This window comes from Thunnus albacares, chromosome 4 (assembly GCF_914725855.1).
Source record: "Thunnus albacares chromosome 4, fThuAlb1.1, whole genome shotgun sequence".
Classification (NCBI taxonomy): Eukaryota; Metazoa; Chordata; class Actinopteri; order Scombriformes; family Scombridae; genus Thunnus; species Thunnus albacares.
The window spans coordinates 35,306,299-35,334,294 of record NC_058109.1 but is presented as its reverse complement, the minus strand read 5'-3'; the positions used below and the strand labels follow the sequence as shown (position 1 = coordinate 35,334,294).

The 27,996-nt window shown below is 39.4% G+C and overlaps 2 protein-coding genes across 3 annotated transcripts; one reads left to right on the top strand and one right to left on the bottom strand.

The window, feature by feature from the left end:
* The first annotated feature begins 754 nt into the window (after positions 1-754).
* On the top strand, positions 755-27,948 carry LOC122980798 (laminin subunit beta-3-like). Of its 2 annotated transcripts, none has more exons than XM_044349160.1 (24): positions 755-835; positions 10,760-10,830; positions 10,917-10,965; positions 11,986-12,140; positions 17,294-17,408; positions 17,891-17,964; positions 18,297-18,485; positions 19,023-19,086; positions 19,168-19,358; positions 19,919-20,039; positions 20,384-20,572; positions 20,753-20,908; positions 21,227-21,420; positions 21,940-22,033; positions 22,429-22,801; positions 23,021-23,181; positions 23,450-23,661; positions 23,960-24,166; positions 24,312-24,456; positions 24,620-24,827; positions 25,631-25,772; positions 25,891-26,067; positions 26,453-26,615; positions 27,237-27,948. In XM_044349160.1, the coding sequence occupies exons 3-24, from the start codon at positions 10,941-10,943 to the stop codon at positions 27,374-27,376; spliced, it is 3,495 nt and encodes a 1,164-aa protein (XP_044205095.1). In that variant the 5' UTR covers positions 755-835; positions 10,760-10,830; positions 10,917-10,940; the 3' UTR covers positions 27,377-27,948. The 2 variants fall into 2 exon arrangements, with proteins under 2 accessions (XP_044205095.1, XP_044205094.1); XM_044349159.1 differs by having other exon boundaries at positions 21,937-22,033; positions 27,237-27,947.
* LOC122980824 (G0/G1 switch protein 2-like) lies at positions 2,473-3,835 on the bottom strand. The gene is made up of 2 exons (XM_044349197.1): positions 3,731-3,835; positions 2,473-3,059 (listed from the first exon to the last, which is right to left on the bottom strand). Exon 2 carries the CDS (start codon positions 3,001-3,003, stop codon positions 2,641-2,643), a length of 363 nt encoding a protein of 120 aa, XP_044205132.1. The 5' UTR covers positions 3,004-3,059; positions 3,731-3,835; the 3' UTR covers positions 2,473-2,640.
* Positions 27,949-27,996: the final 48 nt, after the last annotated feature.

Genomic DNA, 27,996 nt, shown 5'->3' with positions numbered 1-27,996 from the left:
TGTAGCTACTGCTAATTAAATGATAATTACGGGACATGTCCCCTGCAGTTTTGCACCACTCCACTTTTTACAGTCCGAAAACTAACGCTATATTTAAAAAAAAACAAAAAAACAACAAAGGATCCCAACAAAGGAAACAGAGCCTGCTCAAACTCCCAATCCCCCTTCTAGCTCACCCTCCCCTCCCCTCCCCTCCCCTCCCCTCCCCTTTCCGCTCTGTTGGTTGCTAAATCAAACGTTGACCACTAACATTGATGGCAGCGATTTGACAAACTAAATATTTAAGATGGTTGTAAAACGAGCCCACATTACACTGCAGCAAGTATCTGTCAGCAATGTATGAAAAGCGGAGTCTCTGTCGCTGCTAGTTTACCTGAACATTAGACTCAACAGTATAACTTGACTCTGCTTTCATGTCAGAGATTAGATGAGGTGGAGGTGCCTATGGAAGACACTTCATGCTGGGGCTGATCAACTATATACCTCTGTAGTTGCTACAGCTCTGCACATCACCCTTATTCTTGTAAATCAGTACTATTACACTTCTTCTCCACTTCTCATGCATCCTCTAACAACCTAGTTAAGAACTCCACTGCCATCTCTCCTAAACATCTCCATGCCTCCACAGGTATGTCATCTGGACCAACTGCCTTTCTACTCTTCATCATTTTCATATGTGCCCTCACTTCATCTTTGCTAATCCACCACACTTCCTGATTCACTATCCCCACATCATCCAATCTTCTCTCTCTCATTGTCCTCATTCATCTGCCCCTCAGTGTGCTCCAACACACTCTCGTCGGTAGTCAGCACATTTTATACAGAGGAGAACGGGGTAAGATGAGCCACTTTTTACATTTGATGATTTTACTGCAAAATGAAAGTGTATTTGTTTCAAATAATAGTTACTATGTATACCTCAGGTTGTTGTGTACCCATGTAAATTAAAACAAGTTATCTAATTATTATGATTTTAGAACAATGAGCCATCAAAAAAAGTTGCCCCAAAGTAAGGGTAAAATGAGCATGAGGATGGGGTAAATAGTGCTACCATTAAATACTGATATAAAAATCACAAAAAATCAAACAAATTAATTATAAATTTAAAAATAATTTTGAACTTTATTAATGTCGTCAGTTTAACAAAGGCAAAAACTTGTACTTTTAAGTAAAACCATATGTTTGTGTCCCGTTGTTCAACATGTTACCTCAACATTTTCAGTAAAGATTAAGACTGTGATTTTTGTGTGTTAGCTACAGAGAGAATGTGTGTGTAAATGTGCTTTTGTGTAAACAGACAGGTGACAAACTAATGGAAAAACTGGTACAGGTGTGAATGCTTGACCCCTACAGTAAGGGGATCTGGTGGCTCTGTTATGCTGTGGGGGACATTTTGCTGGCATGGTTTGGGTCCACTTGTCCTCTTAAGTCACTGCTGAACAATACAAAGTAGTTGTGTGTGATCATCTTTATCCTATGATGAAACATTTCTATCCTGATGGGAGTGGTCTCTTCCAGGATGACAATGCTACCATCCATAGGGCACGAGGGGTCACTGAATGGTTTGATGCTGTTCTGGTGGCTTACTAAGACACTTTATGTTGGCTTTTCCTTTAATTTGTCACCCATCTGTATGTACAGCATGTTTGTGTGTGGCTTAAAATTAACATTAGTCAACAATTAGGTATTTATTCATCAGCATTGTAGCACTTTTAACATGGATCAAACATGAACAGTGTCTCTAGTCTTTAGAATATCAGAAAATAATTTCAGGGGTTAAATTGAGCCATTGACTCAACTTCCCCCAATATCACTGGTACGTTTTACCCCACAACCTCCATTTTGACAAAACTGTTTCATACAGTGGTTCAGATCAACAGTTAGGCTGAGTAATGTAAACTATTCTTTCTTAATTTGTGATCACAAGATTACTTTTGTTTATGGTAACCTAGATAAAGGGGGTGGCTCATTTTTTTTTACCCACTGGCTCCCATCTAGCAAACACTGAAGGAGACAAACCAAAAGGCAAACCAGATTTTCAAAAATAAAATGAATTTTATTGACATGTAAAAATGTGGTACATATACAGTATTTGCAGATAGCATATTATTTACAACAACGTTCCTGTCTTTAAACACAGTGAGATGTGGGTGGAGTGGCAGGTCAAATACATCCACCGGACAGCAGGTGGTGCTACACAGCAGCTCACCACAGCCAGTCATACTGGCTACTCCTCATAAACTCCTAACTTCATGCTCTGAAGTCCTAACTTTTTTTCTCCTTTTGAGACCAAACTTCGTGCAGCAGCAGCAGGATGTTTTAATTCATGAGTCATCCAGTGTGTTTATGTCATGAACCCATGAAACCCTGACTAGACTCATATTAACCTATAGAAGAAAGCTTGTCTGTAGACTGCTATGCTGGACCTTTTGGAGTCTTCTGCATGCACCCAGCACATAAAAGACTTCTGAGAAACATTGAGCATCATTTATTGGCAGCACAGAATGGCAAGCAGGTGAGATGCTTCTCATTCATCTGTCTAGAAAGCTTCAGACTCTGTGCATGTTGCACAACGTTGTGGTGTGGCAGGAGCAGTTCCCTAATAAATAACTCAAGTCACTTGGGTTTTCCCCTTCAGCTTTAAGAAGCGTGCAGACGGTTGGCCATGCTCCTTTGGCTGGGTCTATGAGTCTTGGAGGGGGTCATTTTCTGGGCTGTGGCAGGCTCCTTCTCTTCTTCCTCCTCCTCCTCCTCTTCCTGGCGCCCCACATTGCACTGGGTCTTGGCCTTAACAGTCCTCTGCTCTTGAGCCATCATGAGGACCATCTCTGCATCCATCGGCTCGCCAGAGGAGAAGGGGTGACACACAGTCTCGACCAGGCCGATGACAGTCCCCAGAACCGCAAACACGGATCCCACCAGGTAGACCTTCAGCATACCCCGGGTGGGTTTCTGACTCAGCATCTCTTTGGCAAAGGGGATCAACTCCTGCATGCTTTCCATTTTCACTGGATCTGCTACAGCTTGGGCAAAAGCTGGGTTGGAAGATGTATTCGGGCCTATAAAAAAGAACCAGTGATAGTTAGTTAGCTGACTGACAAACGTATTTATCAAGGACTGTTTTTAAAATTTAGATTTGAGTGATGATCATTTAAATCTACCAAGCATTAGCTGATTCCAGCTTCTCAGATGTTTTCTGTTTGGTATCATTAATACTTCTTCCATTTTAGACTGTCAGTCAGACTCAAGAAGAAATTTCAGACATCACTAAGGGTTCTAGGAACGTCATCTCATCAAAACAATGATCTATTTTGTGAGTTAAATGTGTACTCCAGAAGAAAAGTCATTTAAGTTGCTGCCCTTTGACTACATGACATAGCCCAGCTTCTCAACTTGGAAATGTAAAATGATCACCCACTCCACACAGATACAGCCATAACAATGCAGCATTACAAACTGACCTCTTTATTAAATTTATATATTATACAAAATGCATTTAACATGGAAATATCAAAATATTACCTACAACCTTGAATCCACAATACAGTTTAAAAGAACTATTTTCAGCACATTACAAAATCTGATGATAAATAGAGTGGTCTACATGCAGCTCCTGGCTATTTGAAAATATCCTCATGTAGCAGCAGTATAATACCCCTCCCATGCATTAAACACACTACATATACAGGTTGACCACTAATGTCTTGAAAGAGGATAGAAAAAAACTTACCGTGGTGTAGCTTGTTCTAGGTCACCCTGCTCATGAGTTCCAGTTTGTAGCGAGAACAAATCTTTACTGGATACTGTGGTCATTTATAGCCCCACTCTCTCCACCCACACACTGACAGCTGCTGAATATTCATGAGGCATGGAGGCGAGTCTCTGGAAACTGGCTTTGAACCAGAAACTTTCACCCAGTTATTTGTAGGATTATTACACAGTCACTGTCATTTAATGCTGATGTTTAACTAATGTTCTATCAGGGTGTCTGTAGTGTTTAATAATAAGTTTTAGTGACTATTGCACACTGAGTTACAGTAAATTTAATAGCGTCACAGTAACATCATAGAATTTGCAATTTATATTAGTCTATATCTATTGAAGTTCATGCAGGAGTTAATACAGTTTATTTATATAAGACCTTTCACAGACACCAGTCACAAAGTGCTTTGCAGAAAGTAAAATCAAATAGAATCAAAATAAATAAAAACAAAGACACCAGATAAAATATACAAGGAGAGCAGACAAAATAGACAAATTAAAATATTAAATAGCACATGCTACCCAAATGCCTGTCTGAACAGATGAGTTTTTAGCTGCTTTTTAAAAGACTCTACATTATCAAAGGACCTTAAGGTTGTTGGAAGACTATTCCAGAGCTTGGGGGCTGCCAATCTCCCCGAGTCTTAAAATGTGTATGAAGTACACTTAGAAAGCCCTGAGTGGAGGACCTAACAGCTTGGTTTGTGGTGTAGGGGTGCAGAAGGTTAGTAATATACTGTGGAGCCTGGCTATGCAGGGCTCTATCAGTGAGCACTAAAATTTTAAAATGAATTCTAAAATGAACTGGAAGCCAGTGCAGTGAGGTTAAAATATGAATTACATGTGACCACCTGTTGGATCATGTTAAAAGCCTAGCAGCAGCATTTTGGACAGTTTGTAAGTGGTGAATGGACGATTTATTAAGACGGGTAAAAAGAGAGTTACAGTAGTTCAAACATGATGAAACACAAGCATGTATTAACATCTCCATTTCATTTCTTGATACCACAGACCGGAGTTTGGCGATGTTTCTCAGGTGAAAGAAGCATGATCGAGTCAGTGTCTTAATGTGAGCTTCAAAACTCATAGATTGATCAAAAATTACACCAAATTACAGTACAACAAGAAATGTACAGGACTATACCAAGCTAATATTTTTGTATGGAATACTGAAGCTCTTAAGAAACACTGCAACTTAAGAAAACCCAAGCAAACTGACAAAAAAACACAAACAAATTAAAAAAAAAAAAAAAACATCTCCACCACTTGGACAACACATACTGTACGTTGTATTTAGAAAAACTAATGCTGCAAAGAGGACACTAAAAACTTATGGTATAATGCTAGGTGTATACATGTAGCCTATACATCCAATAATATGAGAAGCATGTAATCAGGATGTTGAAACTAAAATAAACAACGTGCAGCACATTGTGTTGTCAAAATAGAGAAGATGTTTTCTTCATTAACTTGTGTTTTGATTGTGTGTTGATACTGGTCAACACTCAAAAAGTATTAAGGTTCCATTGCTTTATATCATAGCATTACATTTCCTAGCCCAACTAACAGCATTATCTATCTATCCAGACTTTTATTTACCAAATGTGTTTCGAGGACAGCTATACGACAATAGAACAGGAAAGAAAAGGAAATTAGAAAAACTACTGCACTATTCTGTTAAGTTAAGGTCAAGATGATATTGAAAGACCGAAAAAGAAGAAAACCAAGATGTCCCTCAGTTGTTTGTTGTCATGTTGAGAGTAGGCTAAAAGCCATACAGGTGACCAGGGGTTTCCCATCTGCTGATGGAGTCCATGTGAATCTTCCACATCGACAGTCACCAAATCAGGGGAAAGGTTGTGTAAACCCAGTTAACCAGCAGCATTTCTGCTGTTGTGACAGTAATGCTGCTGCTGTGAACTATGTTCAGAGTAGAACTGGACAGTATAGTGGACACATTCAACACGTACCACACACACTCATGATGGTGACTAACGCTGAGCAGCACAGGAAGTGCAGAGGTGTCTGAATCACAGCATCTGCTGACATCAGACAAACATTGTCCCCCTAATTCTCTCTGTGTGCCAGTCTGCTGGGAAAGAAGATGTTCCTTGATTGTTATTGAAATAATTCAAAAATAAGACATACCTGCTTTGAAATGGCATACCATTTTAAATCCTCCCTACATACAGCTTAACTTTATACTTAAATGTTTTAATCTTGTCTAAATCTAGCCTTCTAGCTTAGTGGGCCAACCAAATTGCTTCAGTTCATAACATTGTTGGGATCCATAGCAGACCTAATTCATCGCAGATTGAAACAGGAATAACTGATATCAAGAAACGCAGCATGGGTATTGCAGAGACATGGTTTTATACATGCTGCCTCACTGGGAGTGCTTACGGGCACACCTAAATGAAATGGAACTATCATTACACAGTAGTTATCAGTATTAGTCACACCTGTGAATTTCCTGCTCTGACATCAAACTGACTTGTTTTCTTTTGGCCCTCACCAGAGGCATCTTGCCTCAAAAAAGGTTTTTTTGTTTTAGTGTTTAGTTCTTTTCGGTATCAGGTTCAGGGACATCATAGACATGTGCTGGTGTCCAGATCAAATCTGGAGGACACATCCACACCATATGAAACGAAAGATGACATGTCATAACAGGACTCAGCTCTATTCATTGCAGTATAAAGATTTCTCCATTTATTGGGGAGATATGACGCAAAGCAGGGGGAAAAAATCCAAAAACTTCTCATTGCTTCCTCCTCAACAATAAAATTCATTATCTGCATGGGACCATTTATTCCACATATCAGAATAAATCAGAATAATAATGCCTCATGTAAACAGTCTGATCAGAATAAATGTTCTAATTCCAAATTCAAAATGAATGCTATTTGGTGTGCACATGCTCACCCATTTAAATTGTCAAAGAGGTTCTCCCAAGAAGACTCACCACATTCTTTTCTATTGTTGGTCATTTACAATCACTCTGCCACTGTTCTATGTAGTTTATTTTTTCTTGGGACAACCTCTTTAACAATCTTGAAATAGGAGATATTTTCTATATTCTTCGACTAGGGCATAGTGTATCATATGTATTCAAAAGTTATACTTACCTTCATAACATTAATCTGATGTTATTTTTAACTCACTGGGGCTTCTTGACAACTACAAGTCTGCATTATATGAACACCTCAAACATTTTTTCAGTATTATAATTATAGGTTGGTATATCTTTACCAGATCTAATTTTATTATCAAATATTGATATTGATATCAGCCTCTAAACTGTAGCCATCAGTTTCATCTGTGTATCCTAATGTCAGTAAAATTTCACACAGCTCTATCATCACTGTGTCTGCATCAGCCACCTGAGCTATTTTGACCTGACTGTTTAAAAGGGTTTGTATGGCAGTGCAACTAGGTCAAGAAGTGGTGGGAAAGCATGTGTATGTCTTCTAATATTAATCTTATTGTGTGAAAGCAGCTTTAGAGGGAGCAGAGAAAGTACAACTTTAAGTCTTTGGCTGATATTTAGCATGTGAGTTTGCAATGTGGTGCACTGCTCACTATTGGTTTGTATACAAAAAGAACCTTTGTCAGGGTGTTCACATAGTTTTAGTTTGTGCTGTTGGAAAGGTCACATAATGGTACACACAAACTTACACACACACACACACACACACACAGGGAGCTGATATACAACAGTTCACACTGAATGAGGCTGATTAGCTTGACCCCAGCTGACATGGACTGGGCTGACTTTGCCATGTGGAACCATTTATATGAACTCCTACAGTCTCACCATTTTCAAATCGACCTTAAACTATACAGACACCACCTCTGCCCTCAAGGTTATCAAATGATACTGTTAGTTTAGGCTACCTGAATCAGCTGATGGGTTGTCATGAGCCAGACGTATGGGAGCCAGTATGTGTGGGTTTGGTTGAGGGTCATCTTAAGTTCCGCATAGTTGACAATTTAGCTTTAAACCTGCTATGTATGACATAAGAAATGACTTTAAAAATAAATCAAACTTACATTAAAACTTAAATCAAGTGCTAAAGAGTAGTGGGTGTATTTGACATCCCCTTGTCACAGTCACAGCTTTTTTGCATGTTTGTCCCAAAGTGTCAATTAAGGTTGTAATCCTGGAAGACAGCAATGTCTTCGGTAAAGAAATATTTAGAATTGTATACCTTGTTGCAATGAATGTTGGGATGTTTATGATGACGTGCACTATAATGAGTTTAATCTTATTCTTTGTTCTAGTATGGAGCCATTATGAAAGGAAGTGCCTTCATTATCAACATTTCTCATTTTATTTACAGTAATGTAGATTAAGGTTTGTGCCCCAGCTACATTTGTGCAACTGATGAGAAGCCGCGGCAGCCTTAAACAATGTGACAGCACACGAAGATGTTGCCTATAAGCCTCTACATGACAATAAAAGTCATATAATTTCTTTCTAGGAAATCAGAGTTTTACTTTGGCTTTGGTTTGACCTTGCAGGGTAAATGGGGCAAGTCCTGTACAGGATCCTGCCCAGTGTGTGTGTGTGTGTGTGTGTAACTCATATCTTTGTCCATATATCTTTATTCTCTCTCTCTTCTTCTTTATCTATCTACATTAACAACCTTCAGTGCAGAAATATTGTTCAGCCAAGAAGCACTAAGTCTATTAAAAGGTATTAAGTGGTTGTAATTTCTTGCTTATCTGCTCTTTGGTGATATTTACCTCTTCATGATACCAAAACTCCAATAAAGCAGCCTTTACTCTATCTCAATGTAACCAAGGGCTAGTTCTGAAACAGAGGAAACACCCGGCTGTTACTAACAAATAAATCACAGCTTCTATCCAGAGCGATTGAAGACATGACATGATAGTACTTGTCTGAAGTTGTATGCGCACAGTAGACTGTGTGTGTTGAGTCAGAGGACACACCCTGTACTTGGACTTAGTAAGTGTGTCTGCAGAGAATGGAGAAAAACATATACCCCAGGGCTACTCTTTCTTTACACAGAGGTGATGATCAGCAGGACTCCAGCACACACACTGTGTCCGGGGGAGGGAGGAGTGAGTTTGTCTGTGTACAGTGTTTCACCCCACAGACCTGTGTTCTTTTCTGAATGGAAAAGACTGGTTTTAACCAGTGTTACATAATACATTTTTAGAATAGATAAATAATGGAATCATTACAAATGAATCCTTCTCCATTATGTCTATGGAAAATACATGTTTAATGTGACATGGATGGAATTTGTCGAGACATGCTTGTTTCAAATTCTGGCATTTTAGGAATTTAAGTGTTTCACTCTTCCAGTCATTGTCAGCAGATCTGTAACAGAGTCTCAGCCAAACATACACTGTGTCCACTTCTATAGTACATGCTGATACTATTAGATATACTTTGTGAACTAATATTGACATTTTTGGACAGTTAGTACACAAGAAACGAATGTACTTTGCCATTCTGATGAACCATACAAAATGTTTGCCTGCTGATGTCACAATTGATCAGCTCCTCTAAATATTTCCATTGTGCATAACATCATCAGACAACAGCGTCCATCACCCCCACTCTCTTAAATTGAGTAATTTTTATCTACATGCTGTATTTCTGATTTCTGCATACTTCATTTTGACAGTTTACTGGTAGGAACTAGTGTGAACATAATACACACTCAAAACATAGTTAATAGTGAAACACTAAACTATTTTGTGGTATTACGTGCAGGAAATAACAATGCTTCTTAACTCTTAGTTCACTCCTCTTCTATCAGATAACTGTAGGCTTTAAAAAGCGTCCTTAACTACAGCAAACAACAGGTTTGGTTGGGTCACCATCACAGAGAACATGTCCTACCATATTATGTCAGTTGGAAAACAAAGGTTATTAAATTTTGGGTTTTGCTTTTAAGTTTTCATGACAATTTATGTTAATTACTCATCTTAGAGCTTGTTTTTTATTTTTGCTCATTATGACATTGTTTCAGGCTTTACTGGTTGAGTTTTGTCTTTATGTTTCAACAAATATTTTAGCTTAGCTTTGATTAAGTTTCAGTTGTAGTTTTAATAGTTTGAGTTTGTATGTATAACTTGTTACACATACAACATAATTACTTATATATACAACACATCTTCACATATGACAGAACGTTTTGGCTGTCATTGAATGGCCAAATTATATTTACACCATACCCTATAGCTTCTGTACTTCTTATTTATGTGTCAAGGTATTGTGTTATGGACACAATCTCAAATTATTTTGAAACATCAATATTGTTGAAATTGTATTTATGTATTTTGTTTGGAGAAAAGAAATCTATAGATATGCTAGCTGCTCTGTGGGGCTGTACATAGGCACAGTGACATTTGAGCTAAATGCTAACATCATCATGCTAAAATGTTCACAATGACAATGCAACCATGTTGATGTTTAGTAGGTATTTGTGTTTTTACCACTTTCACCATCTTAATTTAGACTGTTATCATGCTAACATTTGCCACTTAGCACTAAACATAAAGTAGGACACAGATGAGGATGTTATCAGTTTGGCAGATCTTAAACCAAAGTATTTGGAAAAAAACAAAATTAGGACCTAATAATGGCATTAAGGGATGAAATTAAGGGATCATCAAGTTATTAAGATTCATCCTTGGGGACCCTGAATGCTTCTTCAAAATCTTTATATAGACAATCTTTTTTAGTTTTTACATTAACAAGTATACAAATCTAAACAATCTACAAACTTTTTCTTTTTTACTCCTTTTAGGTCCGTTTTAGGTTTTTTATTTGAGATCTCAAAAGCATTTTTTACACCTGGTTTTGTCTTTGTTTAAGTTTGTTTGTGATACCTTGGAGTCTTTGTGTTGACTATGTGTCTGCTTCCGCCTGCGTGTCTGTATGTGTGAACGTTGATTCATGGATTGAAGGGAGTGGCAGTGAAGGGTGGGTCTCTGACACACACTGTATCATTCCGTCCAGGTGAGACGGTGTTTATAAGACTGCACCCAGGCAGCAACACACACTTAACCGCATCGAGCATCAACTACAAAGTGAGTCTCACATCAAGAAATACAATCAAGTGACTTCGATTCTGTTTCTATTTACTGATATTTTTTGGTTTTCTCATCTGTTCCAGACTTTTGGATAAGAGAAACACAGCATGAGAATACTTTTACTACTAGCTGGTAAGATTTCATTCACTTTTGCTTTTGTTTTGATATTATTATTTTTCTTTAAAGTGTCATCTGTCTGTCCTGCAACTTTCAACCTTAAACAGATGTCTACATTGATAAATCATTGGAAGTTGACAGTATGCAGGTTTCTAATTCAGTGAAACTCTGCAACAGCTGATTTCACTGCTCACAGCTCCATTTTCTAGCAGAGAGGAGAAACTAGCCTGCATACTCTCAGGTCGTGATAGCACATGTTTGAGCTGTAAATCCTGAAAGGATTTCATTAGTCTGGGCCTGCATCAGAGGCTCTTCCACTCTGACAAGAACATTACTTATGGGAAAACACTGAAGTTTTTGTATTAGGATATTTGTTAACAGCTTACTGGTATCAGTCTTCAAACTACACATAATCTATAGGAATGCACAGCTCTAGATACTGTGACTCTCTTGAGTATTGATGGTACATCCTATGTTTCCTTTTTAGGCCTTTCTTTTTGCTTCTTTTGGACATACAATATAGCGGGTAGTATCAACTAAGGGATAGACAAAGAGCACATCCTATTCAAAATGTATAGCTGTTGGAAGCCCTGCAAAATTATTGATCCCACCGTGGTGACGGGCAGAAGCTCTGTCATTGGCCCATCAATAGAGAGTTTACTCAAAATGTTAAAATGTTAATCATGTTTAAGTTTGTTAAAGCCGGGAATATGCTAATTTTAATTACAAAGGTGATTGTGGTATTGTTTAGGTTAAGTTTTGAGATGGTTTGGTAAAAGTCTCATTAAGATGAGCATAATAATGCTGCTACATCTATAAAAAATGGCGAGGTTTACTTTTAACAAGTAGACAAACTGGAATGACAAACAATTTAGAGTTGAAGCATCGTTATAGGATCTGTCTTTCCTTCCTTATGTCCTTACGTCTTATTCATTATGAACTGGGATACTAATGTAACTGTTTACTGATAGAGGTCATGTAATTACAAGGCTCTGTAATGTTTCATTTCTTGTTGTACTGCCTTCCTTCTTACAGCCGTGGCTGCAGTATCACAGGCCCAGACTGATTGTTCTCGAGGGGCTTGTTACCCACCCAGCAATGACCTGCTGCTGGGCAGGGCTCACCAGCTCCGAGCCTCTTCCACCTGCGGCCTCACCGGCTCTGAGGTCTACTGCACCCCATACCAACAGGTAGGAGCACAATCATTCACCTCTGTTTGCCCAAGACACAGTTACAGTAGATACAGGGACTGAATCAGACTCTCCATTGCCAATCAGCCTGCCAACTCTTTATCCATTTGGTATTAGTATCAACTTTCAGGTGGTTGGAGGTGCTGTTCCATTTAAAATGTGGAAAAAGACAGTTCTGAATTCAAGATAAGGTTTGTGAGGCAGAGAAAGCAAAAAGGTAATAATTATCAAAAAGCAGCAGCTTTAACTCTTAAATATTGATATTGGCCACATACAAAACCATATCAGTCAAACCAAAGCAGACACACACAGTCGCTGTCTGAGCCAGCTATGTTCACTCAGGCCATGCATGGGTCCCTGCGTGGGGTTTGCACTGTCAGGAGGCGAGCAGTGCAGAGGTCATAATGAACAGACAGATATGCAGGACGGAGGCTGTGGTGGTTTTGGCCAGACTGATTGCTGTCCATTTATGAAACAGTCTGATTTCAGTGCCAGAGCATCATGTTGCAACTGTACTCTCTTTTCTTTCCAGCCCATCTGCTGGCTCAGCACAAACCTCCCATTACTGGATTTAATGTTGGTTTTGAAATTAGACTTACCATCCAGAGCAGAGGGCATGGACTGAGCGTCTGTAATGTTGCAATGTGTGCTATATTTCAAAAAAGTGAGACAAGTGTCTCTAATGTGAGATCCTTTATTTGCAATGCAAATCAACTTTTTTTCTGTTAAGTATCATACTGAAGCTTGTTTTATAAAATCCACTGAAACAAGTGAAGCTGTATTGGAAGTAAACTGAATAATCTGAACCCACTTTTTCACTAGTCTGAAGAGATGTCATAAAAGATATTTAATTTTTTTGCAATATTTTAGCTATGTAATGGTTTACAGTAACATGAGAGGTGTTGAAATGTGAGAGATGTGGGGGGCAGAAAAGGTCAGGAGCTGGACTGAACCCAATAGTTCTCAAACCCATAATGAATGTAATCTTCTTTTTCAAAGAAAACCCAGCCTTCAGATACATGTAATGGAGTAAAAATCACAATATTTCCCCTTGCAATGTCAAAGTAAAAGGCTTTCCAAACTGGAAATAAGCAAAGTAAAATATTAGTACTTAAATCGCAGTTCAGTACTTGAATAAAGGTTTTCACATGCATACATGTTAGATTTAATGTGGAATTCATATTTTGATATTCCTTCAAAAAGGAAGTTGCATTCTAGTGATTAAATCTGTGATCACCATAAGGCAGACAGAATGATGTTTGTGATGATGTTACACAATCTTCACATCTTACAGTTTATGTATGTGGGCTGTGTTGAATCTCCCTGAGGGAAGGGCGTGGACTCATTCCCTCTCCCTCTCCCATTGATCTACACTTTCTTCCCTGTTTTTTTTTTTTTTTTTACCTGAGTCACACCTGGTCCAGACAGACAGGGGCAGGAACACTCAGCCATATCTCAGAGCTGACACACAGAAACAAACACATTCACATGCATGACTACCAAAAGACCAACAATGATATCTATGATGACTGAAGTAAACACTAAAACTTAAAGTAGTCAGATCTCGATGAATGACGCTTCATCAGACTGCTGCAGTTATCAGATTTTGTAAATGAATGTATTACACTGTAAAGCAGGTGGTTTGGAATTATAATGCCCTTAGATATTTTGATAGTAATGTAGATAGTTGTTAAAAGTAATAAAGGTATGAATGAGTCAACAGTGTTTCCACATATCCTGGAAAACCTAGGATTTTATAATGCAGATTGCCATTACTGCAGTACATCTAGACTTAAGGTTCCTGAATCATTAGGTTTACCACTGACTACTTTTCAAACCAGTACCTGCTGATGAAGCGCATGATGTCTTTCTCTAACCCATGGAGATGAAATAATAAAAACTGCATTTCAGCCGTGTGCTGTGTATATGTGGACCTACTAAAAAGACTAAAGAAAGGCAGTTTGCATGTCTCTCTCCACATAAAAAGTGAAGATTTTTTGGGTAATATCAATTCATTATCACTGGTGCTGTTATATCATATGCAGTGAATATGGAAAATTATTCATATTTTTGATATGTCCTATAAAAAGCATGCATTTCACATTTCATCAAGGGACCAAATCACTTCAGTGCATCAGATTTGCCTCAGAGTTGCTCGTTGCAGCCAGGGGCCTGCTGTTTGATAGCCAAATATGCCTTTTTGATATTAATCTTGATAAATATACATGTAATATATTTGTATGCTATTATTGTCAGATGCACCACTATACATATAACTATAACCAACATAGGTAAATTTGCTCCTGCTGTCTTTCACACCATGTATTAGAGCAATGAACATTAGTTAAAATGTAACCTGAACCTTCTTGGTGCCAGTACAGACAGATTTTGTTTAGTTTACTAATTTTATCATAATGTCCACTGTAGACTTTATACCCTTACTGAGGATCAAATACATGTTCAGCTGATGCAATAGACTGCTGGTAGTGACTAAATGCAAACAGTGTGTGTTTGGAGTGACACACTGCAGTGCCAAAAGCCACAAACCTTGGGCAAAAGCCTCCACGTTGCATCACTTTTCACCTGTATGTATAGTTAAGAAGTGTCCCTCTGTCATGGTTTACAGGAGTAACTGAGGTTAAGAAGCAGTAAAAATTACATGGACACACCTTAGTCTGAGAGTTAAAGATTTATCACCTGAGATTAGATAAGATAAACTGTTTTCAATGAGCATTGAAGTTGAAGTGAGCAAGTGAGGTCATTATTAAATGGTGCACCTACAAGGAATGCACCTAATGTTATTATTAGATATTATACAGCTGGTGTCAGTTCAGGAGTCTGTGAAAGTGTTATTTGTGGGTTGAGGAGCTGTATCTGTGGAAGAGGGTATTCTGAGTGTCAGAGTTTATCTGCTGGGCTTTATCTGACTGACATGTCTGTGATCCTGGTTGGTAAAGAGATGATTCAAAGATAAAGTTTTTTTAAACCCCTCTAAACCATCTATTCAGGGAAAAATGATAAAACTCATACTTGCAGCTTCCTGCATCATATTTATATAACTCAAGCTGCAATTTACAGCTATGGTCCTCTGCAACAGCATGACCCATAAACATAGTTTATCCAAGTACACATTCTTATAGTCAGTGATATTACGGCATGGGGGAAACTGCTGGCTCAGCTTCATCCAAAATGATAAAATATCTTATTTATATATTTGTAGCCGTATGTGCTGTGTGTAGGTGATAATCCACGAAACGCCATAAAATAACACACAATGCAAAGATTAATTCACCTGGTTAATGTGCCTCAGTTGAGTGGTGTCACTTTCTCAAGTGCACATATGGATTCCCCCATTTACATCACAGCCACCTGAGAGGGATCAATGTATAAGTATTATTTCATCATATTATGAAGCACTACTTGTAAAATGTCAGTTTTGTGTTGACACTCAGAATAATCTACTGACAAGTACAAGAAGCTGTAGCCTCATTACAGCTTAAATGAACCTTCAGGCTATGAGAATACCATGTCATTTATATGACAGCTTTGCATAGTATTACTTTGAAGGCATTAATAACGTCACACAAGTCCACAGTACTGTGTAATGATTTGCAGTTATTGTTAAATCAAAGCTTTGTGATAGGTTAATATAGAATCAGAATAGTGCTGCCCTGGCTTTATTTCACAGTGTGAAGGAGCCAGAATGGTCCCTTGCTTATTCGTTGAGAAACAAGTTGAATTAATGCTGTGCTGTGCAGCTGCTACTGCAGCATGAATCACTGTACTGAACCAATTATTAGTCTAGACACAGTCTAGAGACTTTTCTCTGTCATTGCAGCATTTTACTTTGCTGTTAATGATTTGATTGACCAACAATGATGCTGTCACTGTACACAGATGTTGGATATCACTTTGACCAGCTTTCATTCACAAAGTCAGTCCCACTGATTGGACTTTGATGTTGTAAAGTAGCCTGTACGTTCTTTATGATGATGCAGTGACAGATTGTTCTTTGTTTTTTAAAATCACAGAGAATTAGCCATGTACCATGTCCAGCATGCTAGTTAATGTGTTTGGGAATGAGGTAACAAAGATACAATCTGTGAAATGTTTGAAAAGAAGTTATTTTGACAACATTTGCATGACTCAAAATGTTTCAAACTGTTTAGAGTGGGAGAATGAGTTGAGACACGTAGCTTGATGAACACTGTATGTTGTAACAATGAGCAGTCAAGAGGGAACTTTTCCCTACAGAGAAAGCAGCCATGGTCTGCGTGCTAGATTGGGAGCTGCTAAATATTGACTTGGCAGGTGAAAGCTGTGGCCCAGCTGCCACTGATGTGAACATTTGTGTGGGGAATTGTCCAAGTGCTATTGGAGTGTCTTCATGAACAGCACGTAGCTCAACAGAGGTGGAAAAACAGCTTATTACTGCATATGTTTAAGGAACAGCTCAACCAAAAATGGAATTTGGACTCCACAGGTGCTTTGGTTGATTCAAAGGTCAATAGATAATTATCTAAAACATATTTTTTCGATTAACTTTTCTTTTAAAACTGTACTAGACTAGATATAGTTGTTGACTGGAATTGTGCTGGTGCAAAGATTTTGAATTTCACATTAAAATTCTGTAAGGTGGACAAATTCTGTTGGAGACTATTTATACATCACAATTTATAACTTTATTTCTCCCTGTGAACAAGTCAAGTTCCACTGCTGCCATAAAATTTCATTTATGCATAACATGGCTCAAATAAAACTAGGGCAGCACGTTTCATGCCTTGTCTTTCACAGGGACAAAGTTTCTCCCCTTGACTTGTTGACCAGCTCAATAAATCATTGTTATTCACAATATAAAAGTAGAACTGTCAGCAGGCTTTCCATCTGACACATATTGATTTTCCCTCTCTGTGGCCATGGATGACCTGCTCAATGACACAACTTATCTACCTGGCATTACACAGAGACAGAGACAAATGTGAAGTTGGTCATAGGTCCATGGATCAGCTTTAAGACTAACACTTTGTAGACACACTCATTGTAACATAATTACATACATACATACATGCATGCATGCAATATTACAGTGCAACTTTGCAGGAAAGTCCACTGTTACTGATTTTGTCTCTCTGTTTCTCTGTTTTTTCTCTCAGAGGAGGATGAAGTGCTGTCCATGTGACTCCAGGAACCCAAACGGTCAGCTGGCCCACACTGTCCAGGATGTCCTGTCCACTGCCGGACCAGACAGATGGTGGCAGTCTAAGAAAGGTGGGCAAAGAAAAAAAAATAGAGAAACACTTCTTTGGGCATAGATGACAAGAAATGAGAGCGAGAGAGATGCAATAAAGGTCCCTTTAGAGACGTTGCACTTCATGGTCAGAATCTTAACTTCTAAACTACAGGGGCCCATGGACCAAAGAAACAAACACTAAGCAACTAATTAATTATTATTCATTTGCAGTACAAACATTCTGTAGTCTTTTTGGTAGAATTTTGTTATTTAATGAGTTGGAGAGCCTGTTTTACAGTAATCAGCAGCACTTTCCTTGTTTTTCTCACATTCTGAGCTGCCTCACCACCAGAGGCCCCTGTTCACAATCAACATTGCTGAACAGGCAGCAGGGAACAGCTGAGAATTAGTTTAAATCAACCAGTTTTATAAAATATAAAAAAAACAAACATCAACCTTATTTAACACTTAGTATGTAGTGTAGCTGATGAAAATGCTGTTCTGCTTGTTTGTCCTGTAGAGGTGAATGCAGTCACTCTCCAGTTGGACCTCAACAATCTGTTCCAGCTTGACAGACTGACACTGAACTTCAAGGTATGATACAGTCTGCAAACACTGCTAGACTACTCACTCACACAAAAATACTTTTAATCTTAAGGTACTGTGTGGTATCTGGTTTTAAATTCATTAATATATCATACACATAAAATAGGAAAGGTAGAAATAAAAGATGTAAATCAGTAATACTGCTGCAAAAAGATATGGAGGATTTGCATACACAAATCTATTTATGTATAAATCATTTAGCCTTGAAACTATTTTGTTAACATATTTCAATAAAACCAGGTGTATTTGTGTTAGTTAGATCTCAAACATAATTTATGAATTTAGAACCTGTTTCTTTATTGATCTGCTTTTCTCTGCAGGGTCCTCGTCCCAGTGCTTTGATTATAGAGAGGACACTTGATAATGGCAGGACATGGGAACCCGCCCTCTACATTGCTGCAGACTGTCAAAAAGCATTCCCTGGTGTCCCCACTTCAACACCTCTTACCATGGACCAGACTTACTGCTACACTCTGCCCCCTACTGGAAACCCATACCAAGATCAGATAGTAGGCTCAAATCATCTTTGTGGCAAAATATCTGTTTTAGTGTGTCTTCAGTTAGAGCTCATTATTCTCTGCTTTGATTATTGTACCCTTTTCTCTACTGTTATTGAGGTACTGTAGCTGTCAATGCAAATGTTATCATAACTGACCCAGATAACAAAGTGGCTCTTCCACAGATACTGTTATCTTGGTATTACTAGCAAAATCACATGAGACTCTGTTGTACTGTTATTAGTGTTTCTCCAAATTAAGACATCATTTCCAGTAACACCTGTTGCTTTCTTGTTTCCTAAACAGTTAAGGTGTCAATGACATATGATTTATGAATCATTTATCACCTTTAAAAATGACACAGACATAATATGACATGTATGTAACACATAGGACAGTTCAAACCTGTCAGAGCCTTCTGAGTTAAGTTTGAAAAAAAATGGATGGCAGTATTGTGAATCTTTATGAAATAAGTGCTAAACACTGTGTGATGGAGAAAAAAAAGATAACATAAACAGAATAAATTGATTGTACATCTCTCTTCTCCAGATCCAGTTCAGTCCTTTGCGTCAGTACGCTTATGTCCCAGTTCCCAACAGCCAGAAGATTGAAGGTAAGTCTAAGATCATGACTCACAGTGTATAGACCTGTTTAAATGTTGTGGACTGCTCATTGACAGCTGTCTCATCCACAGATGTGACTGGCTTGACGGGGTTGAGGGTGAGGCTGGCAGAGCTGGGTGATGTGCCACGTCTACCAGGCAGAGCTCTCAGTAGGTTTTACGCCCTTAAGGAGATGAGGGTGATTGGCAGCTGTATGTGCCATGGACATGCCAACCGATGCCTACCAGAAGCCTACAACAACGCTCAGTCCAACAGCATACAGGTGTGTATCCAGGTGTTTTGGGGATTAGAGAGTTTGGATTTAAAAGGTTTAGAATGTTTCAAAGACACTTTTTGTCACTTTTGATGGCTATTCATTTCCATCTTCTCCCAGTGTTTGTGTTAAGCCACATCCTGGACCTACAATATCTCTGTACTGGACACTCAGATATGAGAATAATAAAATCATTGGACTCTGGGCAGCAAACAAGAGGATTTGCACTATAGTAGCTACAATGAGAGATCAAAAAAAGCATATATAAGGATATATGCAGCAGAAAGTCTTCACAAGGATTACATAAGAGAGAGAATACGTTTGAAGTACTTAAATTATTTTATAATGCCTTAGCTCCTTGTCAGAAAATGCAATGAACTTTAATCCTTAGAATATAATCCATATTGGTGCTATGTGCTATACAACATGTTTCTGAACTCTTCTGAACTGATAGTGATACTGACACTATTGAATTTACAATTCCACTTTCTAGGTTTTCATCATTTTGTTCAGGCAGCTAACATTTGAGTAAACATTTCCTTATACATGTTTTCTATGCCTCCCTGTAGGTGAACCCTCAGTGTGACTGCCAGCATAACACAGCAGGTGTGAACTGTGAGCGCTGTGCTGATCTCTACAATGATCTGCCCTGGAGACCTGCAGAGGAGAGCAACACTCATACCTGCAAACGTAAGACTTCACCCACCTACAGCTCATCTCTCTAATGGAAACAAAACACACTCATCTGCAAGCAATATACTTACCTAAAGAAATAATAATTCCAAATTCACTCATATTTCAAGAGGTGAACAGTTGGACTGAATTTCCTGTGAAAGAAAAAAAGAGTATTACATACAGAATTCAATACAGTCAGAATTTTTTAACTACCAACTGGGATGTTTGGGATGTTTTGTTTACCTCTTACAATTGAACAGAAAATATTACTTAAAAATAAATGAAGGAGAGAGAAAATCCAGCCTACATCCATTGACTCTGCTTGTGTGTATGTACTAATCCTTCTGCTCTCTCCTCAGGCTGTGAGTGTAACAACCACGCCCAACGCTGTCATTTTGACGAGGAGGTGTACAAGGCCAGTGGCTCAAGGAGCGGAGGTGTGTGTGAAGGTTGTATGCACCACACTACAGGGCCAAAGTGTGACCAGTGTGCCCCAGGCTACCAACCAAACCCCCGCAGCCGAATGGATCGTCCTGATGCCTGCATACGTAAGTGGCTGACTGTTTTAGATAGATATATAGACATTAGTTGATTGCTTTAAAATGTATAATATCCTCAAAGTTCTCACCATACTTCTTTGCTCACTTTATTTCCTATAATGAGGTATCTTCATAGAGATCCGACCTTTTTTGAAGTGGCTCATGTTTATATTGTTGTGTTACTGCCAGGCTGTAGCTGCAGTGCGGAGGGGACAGTGAATGAGGGCCGGTGTGACGATAGCTCAGGCTCATGTCAGTGTAAAGTGAACGTGGAAGGCCCCCGCTGTGACCGCTGCAAGAGAGGCTACTACGGCCTGAGCGCTTCTAACCCTCTAGGCTGCTCCAGTGAGTCATCACACACCTTCACATCACTTTGATTTTTCCCTTTTTTATGCAAATAACACCACATTCTTCTTTTGCGAACTCACAATTCTCCTTCAAATTTGTGTGTGAAAACTTTCACATCAGAGATGCCTGTATGGGTTTTTGAAGATACTGATGCAAATATGTCTTAAACTGAGGCTCTCACAGAAATTGATCAATATCTTGATTTGCATTGTTACCACTGTTACTGCCATCAATAATCATAAGGAATCATATATATTTGTGTGGAATTTGATCCAAGTACTTCTCCCTAACTCCCATGTTACCTCTACTGTGCAGAGTGCTCCTGTTCTCCAGACGGGTCACTGTCAGGTGTTTGTGACCCAGTGACCGGCCAGTGTCCCTGTCGGTCCCACTTCCACGGCCTGACCTGTGAGGTGTGTGCAAAAGGCTACTGGAAACCATTCCAGTCAGGACGATGTGAGCCTTGCAACTGTGACCCCACCAGGTCCCTCAGTGATACCTGCGACCAGGTATGACCTCTTCCCTACACCCCCACAGTCAACACCAGTGAACTCCAGCAAACACACTTCTACACACAGTCAGATGAAAAGACTGATTTCAGTTTCAGACACTAGCCTGGGACATGTTCAGCCTAGCTGGAAGCAGGAGGAAACTGCAAGCCCACAGTGCCTTAATTTGAAGGACAAACTGGAAAAGCTTGGTGCAGCAGCATTGATTATTAGGTATTAATAATTATGAAGCAGTAAGAAAGGGGAGAATGGCTTTCACTGAACTGACTTTGGCCACACAAACACCTGTTAAGTAGAATTTAAAAAAGAAAATTCCAGTTAAAGGATGGATCACTGCTTTGTTAGATTGTGCAAGATAAGAGTGCTAGAACATAATGTATAGGCAGTAAGAATAAATGAGTGTTGTTACTATTACTGCCATTACTAGTTCAACCAGAGGTGCTCATGCTGCTGAGTTTATAGCTGATTTGTTTTGTGCAGTTGAAGCTAAAGTCATTTTTGTTCCTTTTCTTCCAGCAGACGGGTCAGTGTCAGTGTAGACCAGGCTTTGGAGGCCAAAAATGTACCGAGTGCCCAGACAACACATACGGAGACCCTCTCATTGGCTGCCGGCGTGAGTCATCTCTCTTTAATTGCTCCATTTATTGTTTTCTTTTTTATCTCAGTCATGGTAGAAACCTTTATCTTGTTTCCTTGTTTGTATTTGGTTCATTTATGGTTCACACTACAGTGATGACAGGTGAACCTGGCTTTTAAGTAAGACCGCTCTCACATACAAACCCTGCGTTTGACAAAGGTAATGAAGCCACACTTATGAGACTTCATAGAGTTTTATGACGGTGGTGAAACAACCTTTGTAGATGCTAAGAGTCTGAGGTTTCTTTCACTCTAGATTAGACCTTGAAGAATTATTAAAGAATCCTCCTTTTTAAAAATGTGTATTTGAGGGCCCTCTGGCCAGTGCTTGAATTTATCTTTATTGTGATCTTTTTCTCTCTTCCTCCACAGGGTGTCTGTGTGATGCTGAAGGAACCCTTCCAGAAGTTTGTGACAAGCAGACAGGAGCCTGTCTATGTCGGCAGGGTGTCACCGGGGCTCGCTGTGACTCCTGCAATCGAGGACACTGTGACTCCTTCCCTGCCTGTGAAACATGTCCCTCCTGCTACTTCACCCTGGATGCCCAGCGTCAGAACCTCAGCTTAGCTTTGGAGAGACTCTCCCCGAGCTTCCCTTCTCGTCCAGGTAATGGTGGTCTTGGAAACTTTGGGCCACGCATCCTCACCCTGGAGACCAACCTGAACCTGATCCGGAACTCAATCTCCCTTCCACCCAGTACTGCCAGACAGATTGATGATGCTCTGTCCCAGCTGGACAAGCTCAGGTGAGGGATTGCTGAGATCTGGAGGAGGAATAAATTGTATTTGTTTAAAGATGAAAACACTAATCAGCTTTTAAAAATATTTTACATCATTGTCATGGATGTATTTTCTGATATTCACAAATGTAATATTTTCACCCAATTCTAATCAATGGAAACTCACTAAGTTACATTTTTTTCTAACTGATGCCTAATTGAACAACTCTTGTTGTTGTCTCAAAGGGACCAGGTGGACAAGGTTAACGACGATCTTTCACCCCTGAAAAGAACACCCGGTCTGGACTCAGAGCTGGACAAACTGCAGGGTCTGCTGGACAGCCTCCGTGTGCAGTACAATGCCAAGAAAGATGCCATGACGAACTCCATCAATCCCAATAATGCAGGTCCGAGACAAAGACACACAAATCACTGCAGCTCTCAGTTTTAGTGAGGGATTGACCACAGGAGCACCCTCAAGTGGCTCTAATTAACTGAAACTGTAAATCTTTTGATAAAACTTTAACATTCTATTCAAACCAAGATGAATGATGTATGTTTGTGCCATATTTTGACTGAAGCACCTCATCATCACCAGTTGTTGCCTCTCAAACAGATATTCTGATACAATGACTGCATAAAATATATTCATGTTGAGTTTTTCTCTGGATTTAGGAGCATTCTCTGCCATCAAGAATGCCTATGATGAGTCTACAGATGCAGCTAAGAAAGTAAAGGCCAGCGGAAAAACAGTGAAAGAGTCAGCTGATGTCAGAGAGGAGACTAAGGACCTTCAGAACCGAGTACAACCAGCTAACACCAAAGATCTGGACAATCTGAACCAAAACATGGCCTCCAAACCTAACCTCACCCCTGTGGCCAAACAGGTACATGTACCTTCCAGGCTTTTCAATTAGCAGGGAGCCAGATTATAGTGGCATGATGATTCAAAGCCTTGAAATGTGTTTCAACAAACAGATTTGATTTGTAACCCTTGGAAGGATCATCAGTTATTTGATGTTATTTCTATGTAAATCTGCCACATCTCTCATTTGTAACACTGTTTTTATTGACTTGTGAATTGTACAGAGACTCTCTAGGTGATGTGCACTTTAAATAAACTGAAGTTGAAGCTGAAGTTGAAATCACCATGCATCAATATGTTGTTCTGTTCTGTTTTTCCAGGTATGTGGCAGTGTTCGCTCAGAGCCCTGCACCCCACTCCAGTGTGAGGGTGGGGACTTGTGTCCACCGGAGGGAACACCACCTTGTGAAAAGGGAGAAAGGTGTGTGGGTGCCCTGCCTCTCAGCAAGAGGGCAAACGCTGATGCTCAGGATGTGAAAAACCGACTGGACAAGCTGACCGGCAAAATCACAGATGCTGCAGAGAAGGTACACAAACACTTAATGTCACTTCTGTCAGCACCAGAGGCACATCACTGTACCTTTATGACTAAAGCATGAGCAAATTTAAGTTTAATCTTAGATTATTACAATGGTAGATATTTATATTTAAGTTAATTTCAATTCCTTACAGCTCCAAAAAACACAAGAGACAACCAATCAGGTGAGACAGTCTTCAGAGAAGCTGTCCAATAAGATGAAGAAGACCAGAGACGAACTGGAAGATGACTTAAAAGAGACGCGTGACGTTGTGAAAGAGCTCAAAGACTTCCTGTCAGGTAAAGTTTGTTTTAGTGCAAAGGGTAGGTGGATGGACTGATGTACGGAAGGAGGGTGGAGGTTAGCTTGGTTTCAGTAATGATGACTGAAATGGATTGGAATGGAAATGGATTCAGCAGTACTGTAGGTGACGCCAAGGTTTTTTCATTTCTGTGTGTCCAGACCCGTCCTCCAACCTGGCCCACATCCAGGAGGTGAGCGACTGGATCCTGAAAGCCAAACTGCCCCTCAACCTGGCCACTCTGAAGAGGAAGCTGGAGGACCTCAAGAATCTGGCAGCCAATCTACCAGACAGCAAGGCCGTGTTGAATGAGGCCGAGCCACAGCTGGATGCAGCCAGGAAACTGCTGCAGAAAGCCCAGGACACCAGGTAGACCCTCACACTCCACCATCGGACTGCTGTTCCTGATTTTGATGCAGTTTTCTTAAAGAACGTTCATCTTTGCAAATTCACAGCATTTAATGGAAACTCTTATTTGTTTGAACTGGATTATAAAAGGAGGCAAATATAGTGTTTATTATTATTATCAGGACAGATTTTTTTTAAATGCAACAGCATATGATCTAAAATTTTATAATTATAGATCTATAGTTTTTTAATCAAATAAACTATAAACAGTGAATACAGTTTTAATCTAAATGTATTGTATCCTCACTATTTTTTCACAATTTCTTAGATATGGATAATTTAAAGATGATCATTGTTACCATCAAGCCCCTTTTTGACTTTTTCTGATTTTTATAAGGTTTGGTTCAGAGAAACCAATCCAAAACCCAAAATGACCAATGAGCATTTTACTTATCAAAATCTTAAATTAATCTTGATGCAACAAGGCTTCATACACTGACCCTTTTAGTACACCCTGTTCCTGACATGTGCAGTACCAGTCAAAATTTTAGGCACACTTTCTCATTCAACGGAATAGGAAGGTGTGTCCACACTTTTGACTGGTACTGTACATGTCAGTCGTCTAAGAGTTAATAAAGAATTGTCCTTACAGTTTTTATCATTGTAATCTAGCAGAACAGAAACTGATTTTGCGGCCGAATTAAAAAAGACATTGTGGTCTCTCTGAGGGTGTGTATGAGGTCCCTCAGCCTGCTTCTCCTCCTGAGGATGCTTTGTTATGTCTTTGTAGTGATGATAAATGGCACATTGTTTCTCATCCACAGGGACACGGCACTGGGGGTAAAGGCTGATGTGGATGGGCTTCTGGCAGGCTTCGGTGCAGTGGAGGGCTCCCTCTCTGACCTGGAGGACAGACTGCAGGACAGCATGGATCTCATGGACACTCTGAACGACAACCTGACTAAGGTAGAAAGCTGTGATATATTAAACAATGAATGAAGTGTCTAAACATTGTGGTCTATTCAATGCACTAAAAGCTATTCTTCCAGCGTTATTGAGTTTTAGAATGATTTTCTTCATCCAGGCCAAAGACCAGCTGAGCCCTGCAGAGAAGACTCTGGATGATGTATCAACACTGATGAAGCCAATGAAACCCCAGCTGGACGAGCTCAAAGACCTGCTGCAGCGTGGAGGCCAGCAGGCTCAGGAAGCACAGGACAATGCAGACAAAGCTGAAGATGAAGCAGCTGACGCAAATGAGGTGAGAGACCTGCTGTAACTCTTCTACTGTGAAATATGAACATTTACCTCTACAAAGGGTTTATTCAGAATCAGGACTTGGGGTAAGGACTAAAATAATGGCAACTGGTAAGTGAGGGTGAGGGTTGAGTATTTGTTGCAACCAGAGCAAATTCAAATGAGCTGAAGCAGTTTAACAAAATGTCAAGTTCATTTTATAATTCTAAAAAAAAAAAAAGCCAGTGAAAGCTTTTTCGTAGTGTATTTCAGCTGCAAATGTCACCATGTAGAGTGAGTCATTGAAAATGTCATGAAAAGGCTTTGTTAAAGGCATGTAGTGGAGGGTTAAAATGAGAATGAATGTGGTCTTTATAAATGTACTAATACAAATGTGTGTGTGTTTGTAGGACCTGTTGTCATTGCAGAAGCAGCTGGATCGTCTTAAAGATAAGGCTGCTACCAGTGGGTCTGGTGGGGAGGCGGGGCCAGTGGGGGATCGACTAGCAAAGCTGCGGCAGGATGCTGGAGCTCTGGCCAACACCACTGAAAACATGATGAAGTCTCTGGAAGGTAATACAGCAAAATCACACCACCAAAATGTTTTTCTGGAATAATGTTATTCACTCTCAAATGAGAGAAGATCATTAGTAAGTCTTCCAGGGAAGGAGGATTTTCAGTCTTCAGGCAATTCCAAGGGGTGATACTCAGAATCTTGATAAAGACATCTGAAATTTGTCTTTTTCCCCACTTAACTCTTATTCTGCCAATAGCAGACTATTGGGGTGGAGAGGCCTGTGAAACAGAATTTCCTCTAACTTGGATTAATATTGCAGGAACATGATCTTAGGCAGGCAGGCAATATTATTTATTTAAAGGCAGTTGTTTGTCACAGTTAACCTGTATGGTCTCTGGTCTAGTAGGGAGATACTAAATACATTTTTAATTACTTTTTCTTAGTCTTCAGATGGAAAAGATATTATGTCCAAAAATATTGGTTATCAGCTTTTAAAACCCATCTAGAACCCTATGTGTAACATCCAATTGTACATAAACTGACACAGGTCTTTAAAACCCCCAACCCCCACCCCACCCCACCAGTGGGAGTTCTGGCTCTTTAAAAGGGATATCAGTTTGAGTGCAGTATTTTTGTTAGATCTCTGATCTCTCCTTGTGTTCTCTATCTTTTTCCAGGTAAAGCAGATTCCCTGAGGTCGCTGCAGGGTGAGATCCTTCAGAAGTCATCAAAGCTTGAAGGACTTGATGCCAAGCTTAAAGACCTTTTAGCAAAACTTCGAAAGAAAGCCCACGACCTCACCGTCTGCCAGGGCTGAGAGATACCAAACAGGCCTCAGAGCAGAATCTGCAGTAGCCATCACTATGTCACTTCCGCAAACATTCACCTTTTCAACTGTCACGATCAGTCGTCACTTCACTAAAGGAGAACTCATACTCTTGAACACTGCTATAACTCTTCTCTGTAACATTGCACCTCGTCTCCAGCAGTTGTCAAAGAATTGTGGGAATTATAAGAAATCATCATCAATGGTTTCAGAAGGTAGAGGGAGGGTTTAAGGAGACATAAATGACTACACTTTATTATAAAATAACTGCTATACATATACATTACACACCTATACTATACATTGAGGATTTTATAATGATGTTGTATCTAGAAAAGCACCACTGCTTCTGACATCTCACACAGTGTGAAGAGCCAATACAAACCTTTGTTTATCAGCAGCACCACACTCCACAGTTAACATGGCACCACCATTATATATTTCTGAACTGGCACAAGAGTGAATATTGCATTATTTATTTTAATTTTTGCATCTGTTGTTTGTGCAGAATCCACAATATTTAAATAAAAGCCTTTTTAATACTTTGATTTGTGTCTTAAAAGCTTCATTGTTGTCACCAACACAGTACTACAGCTATTCATTCAACACAA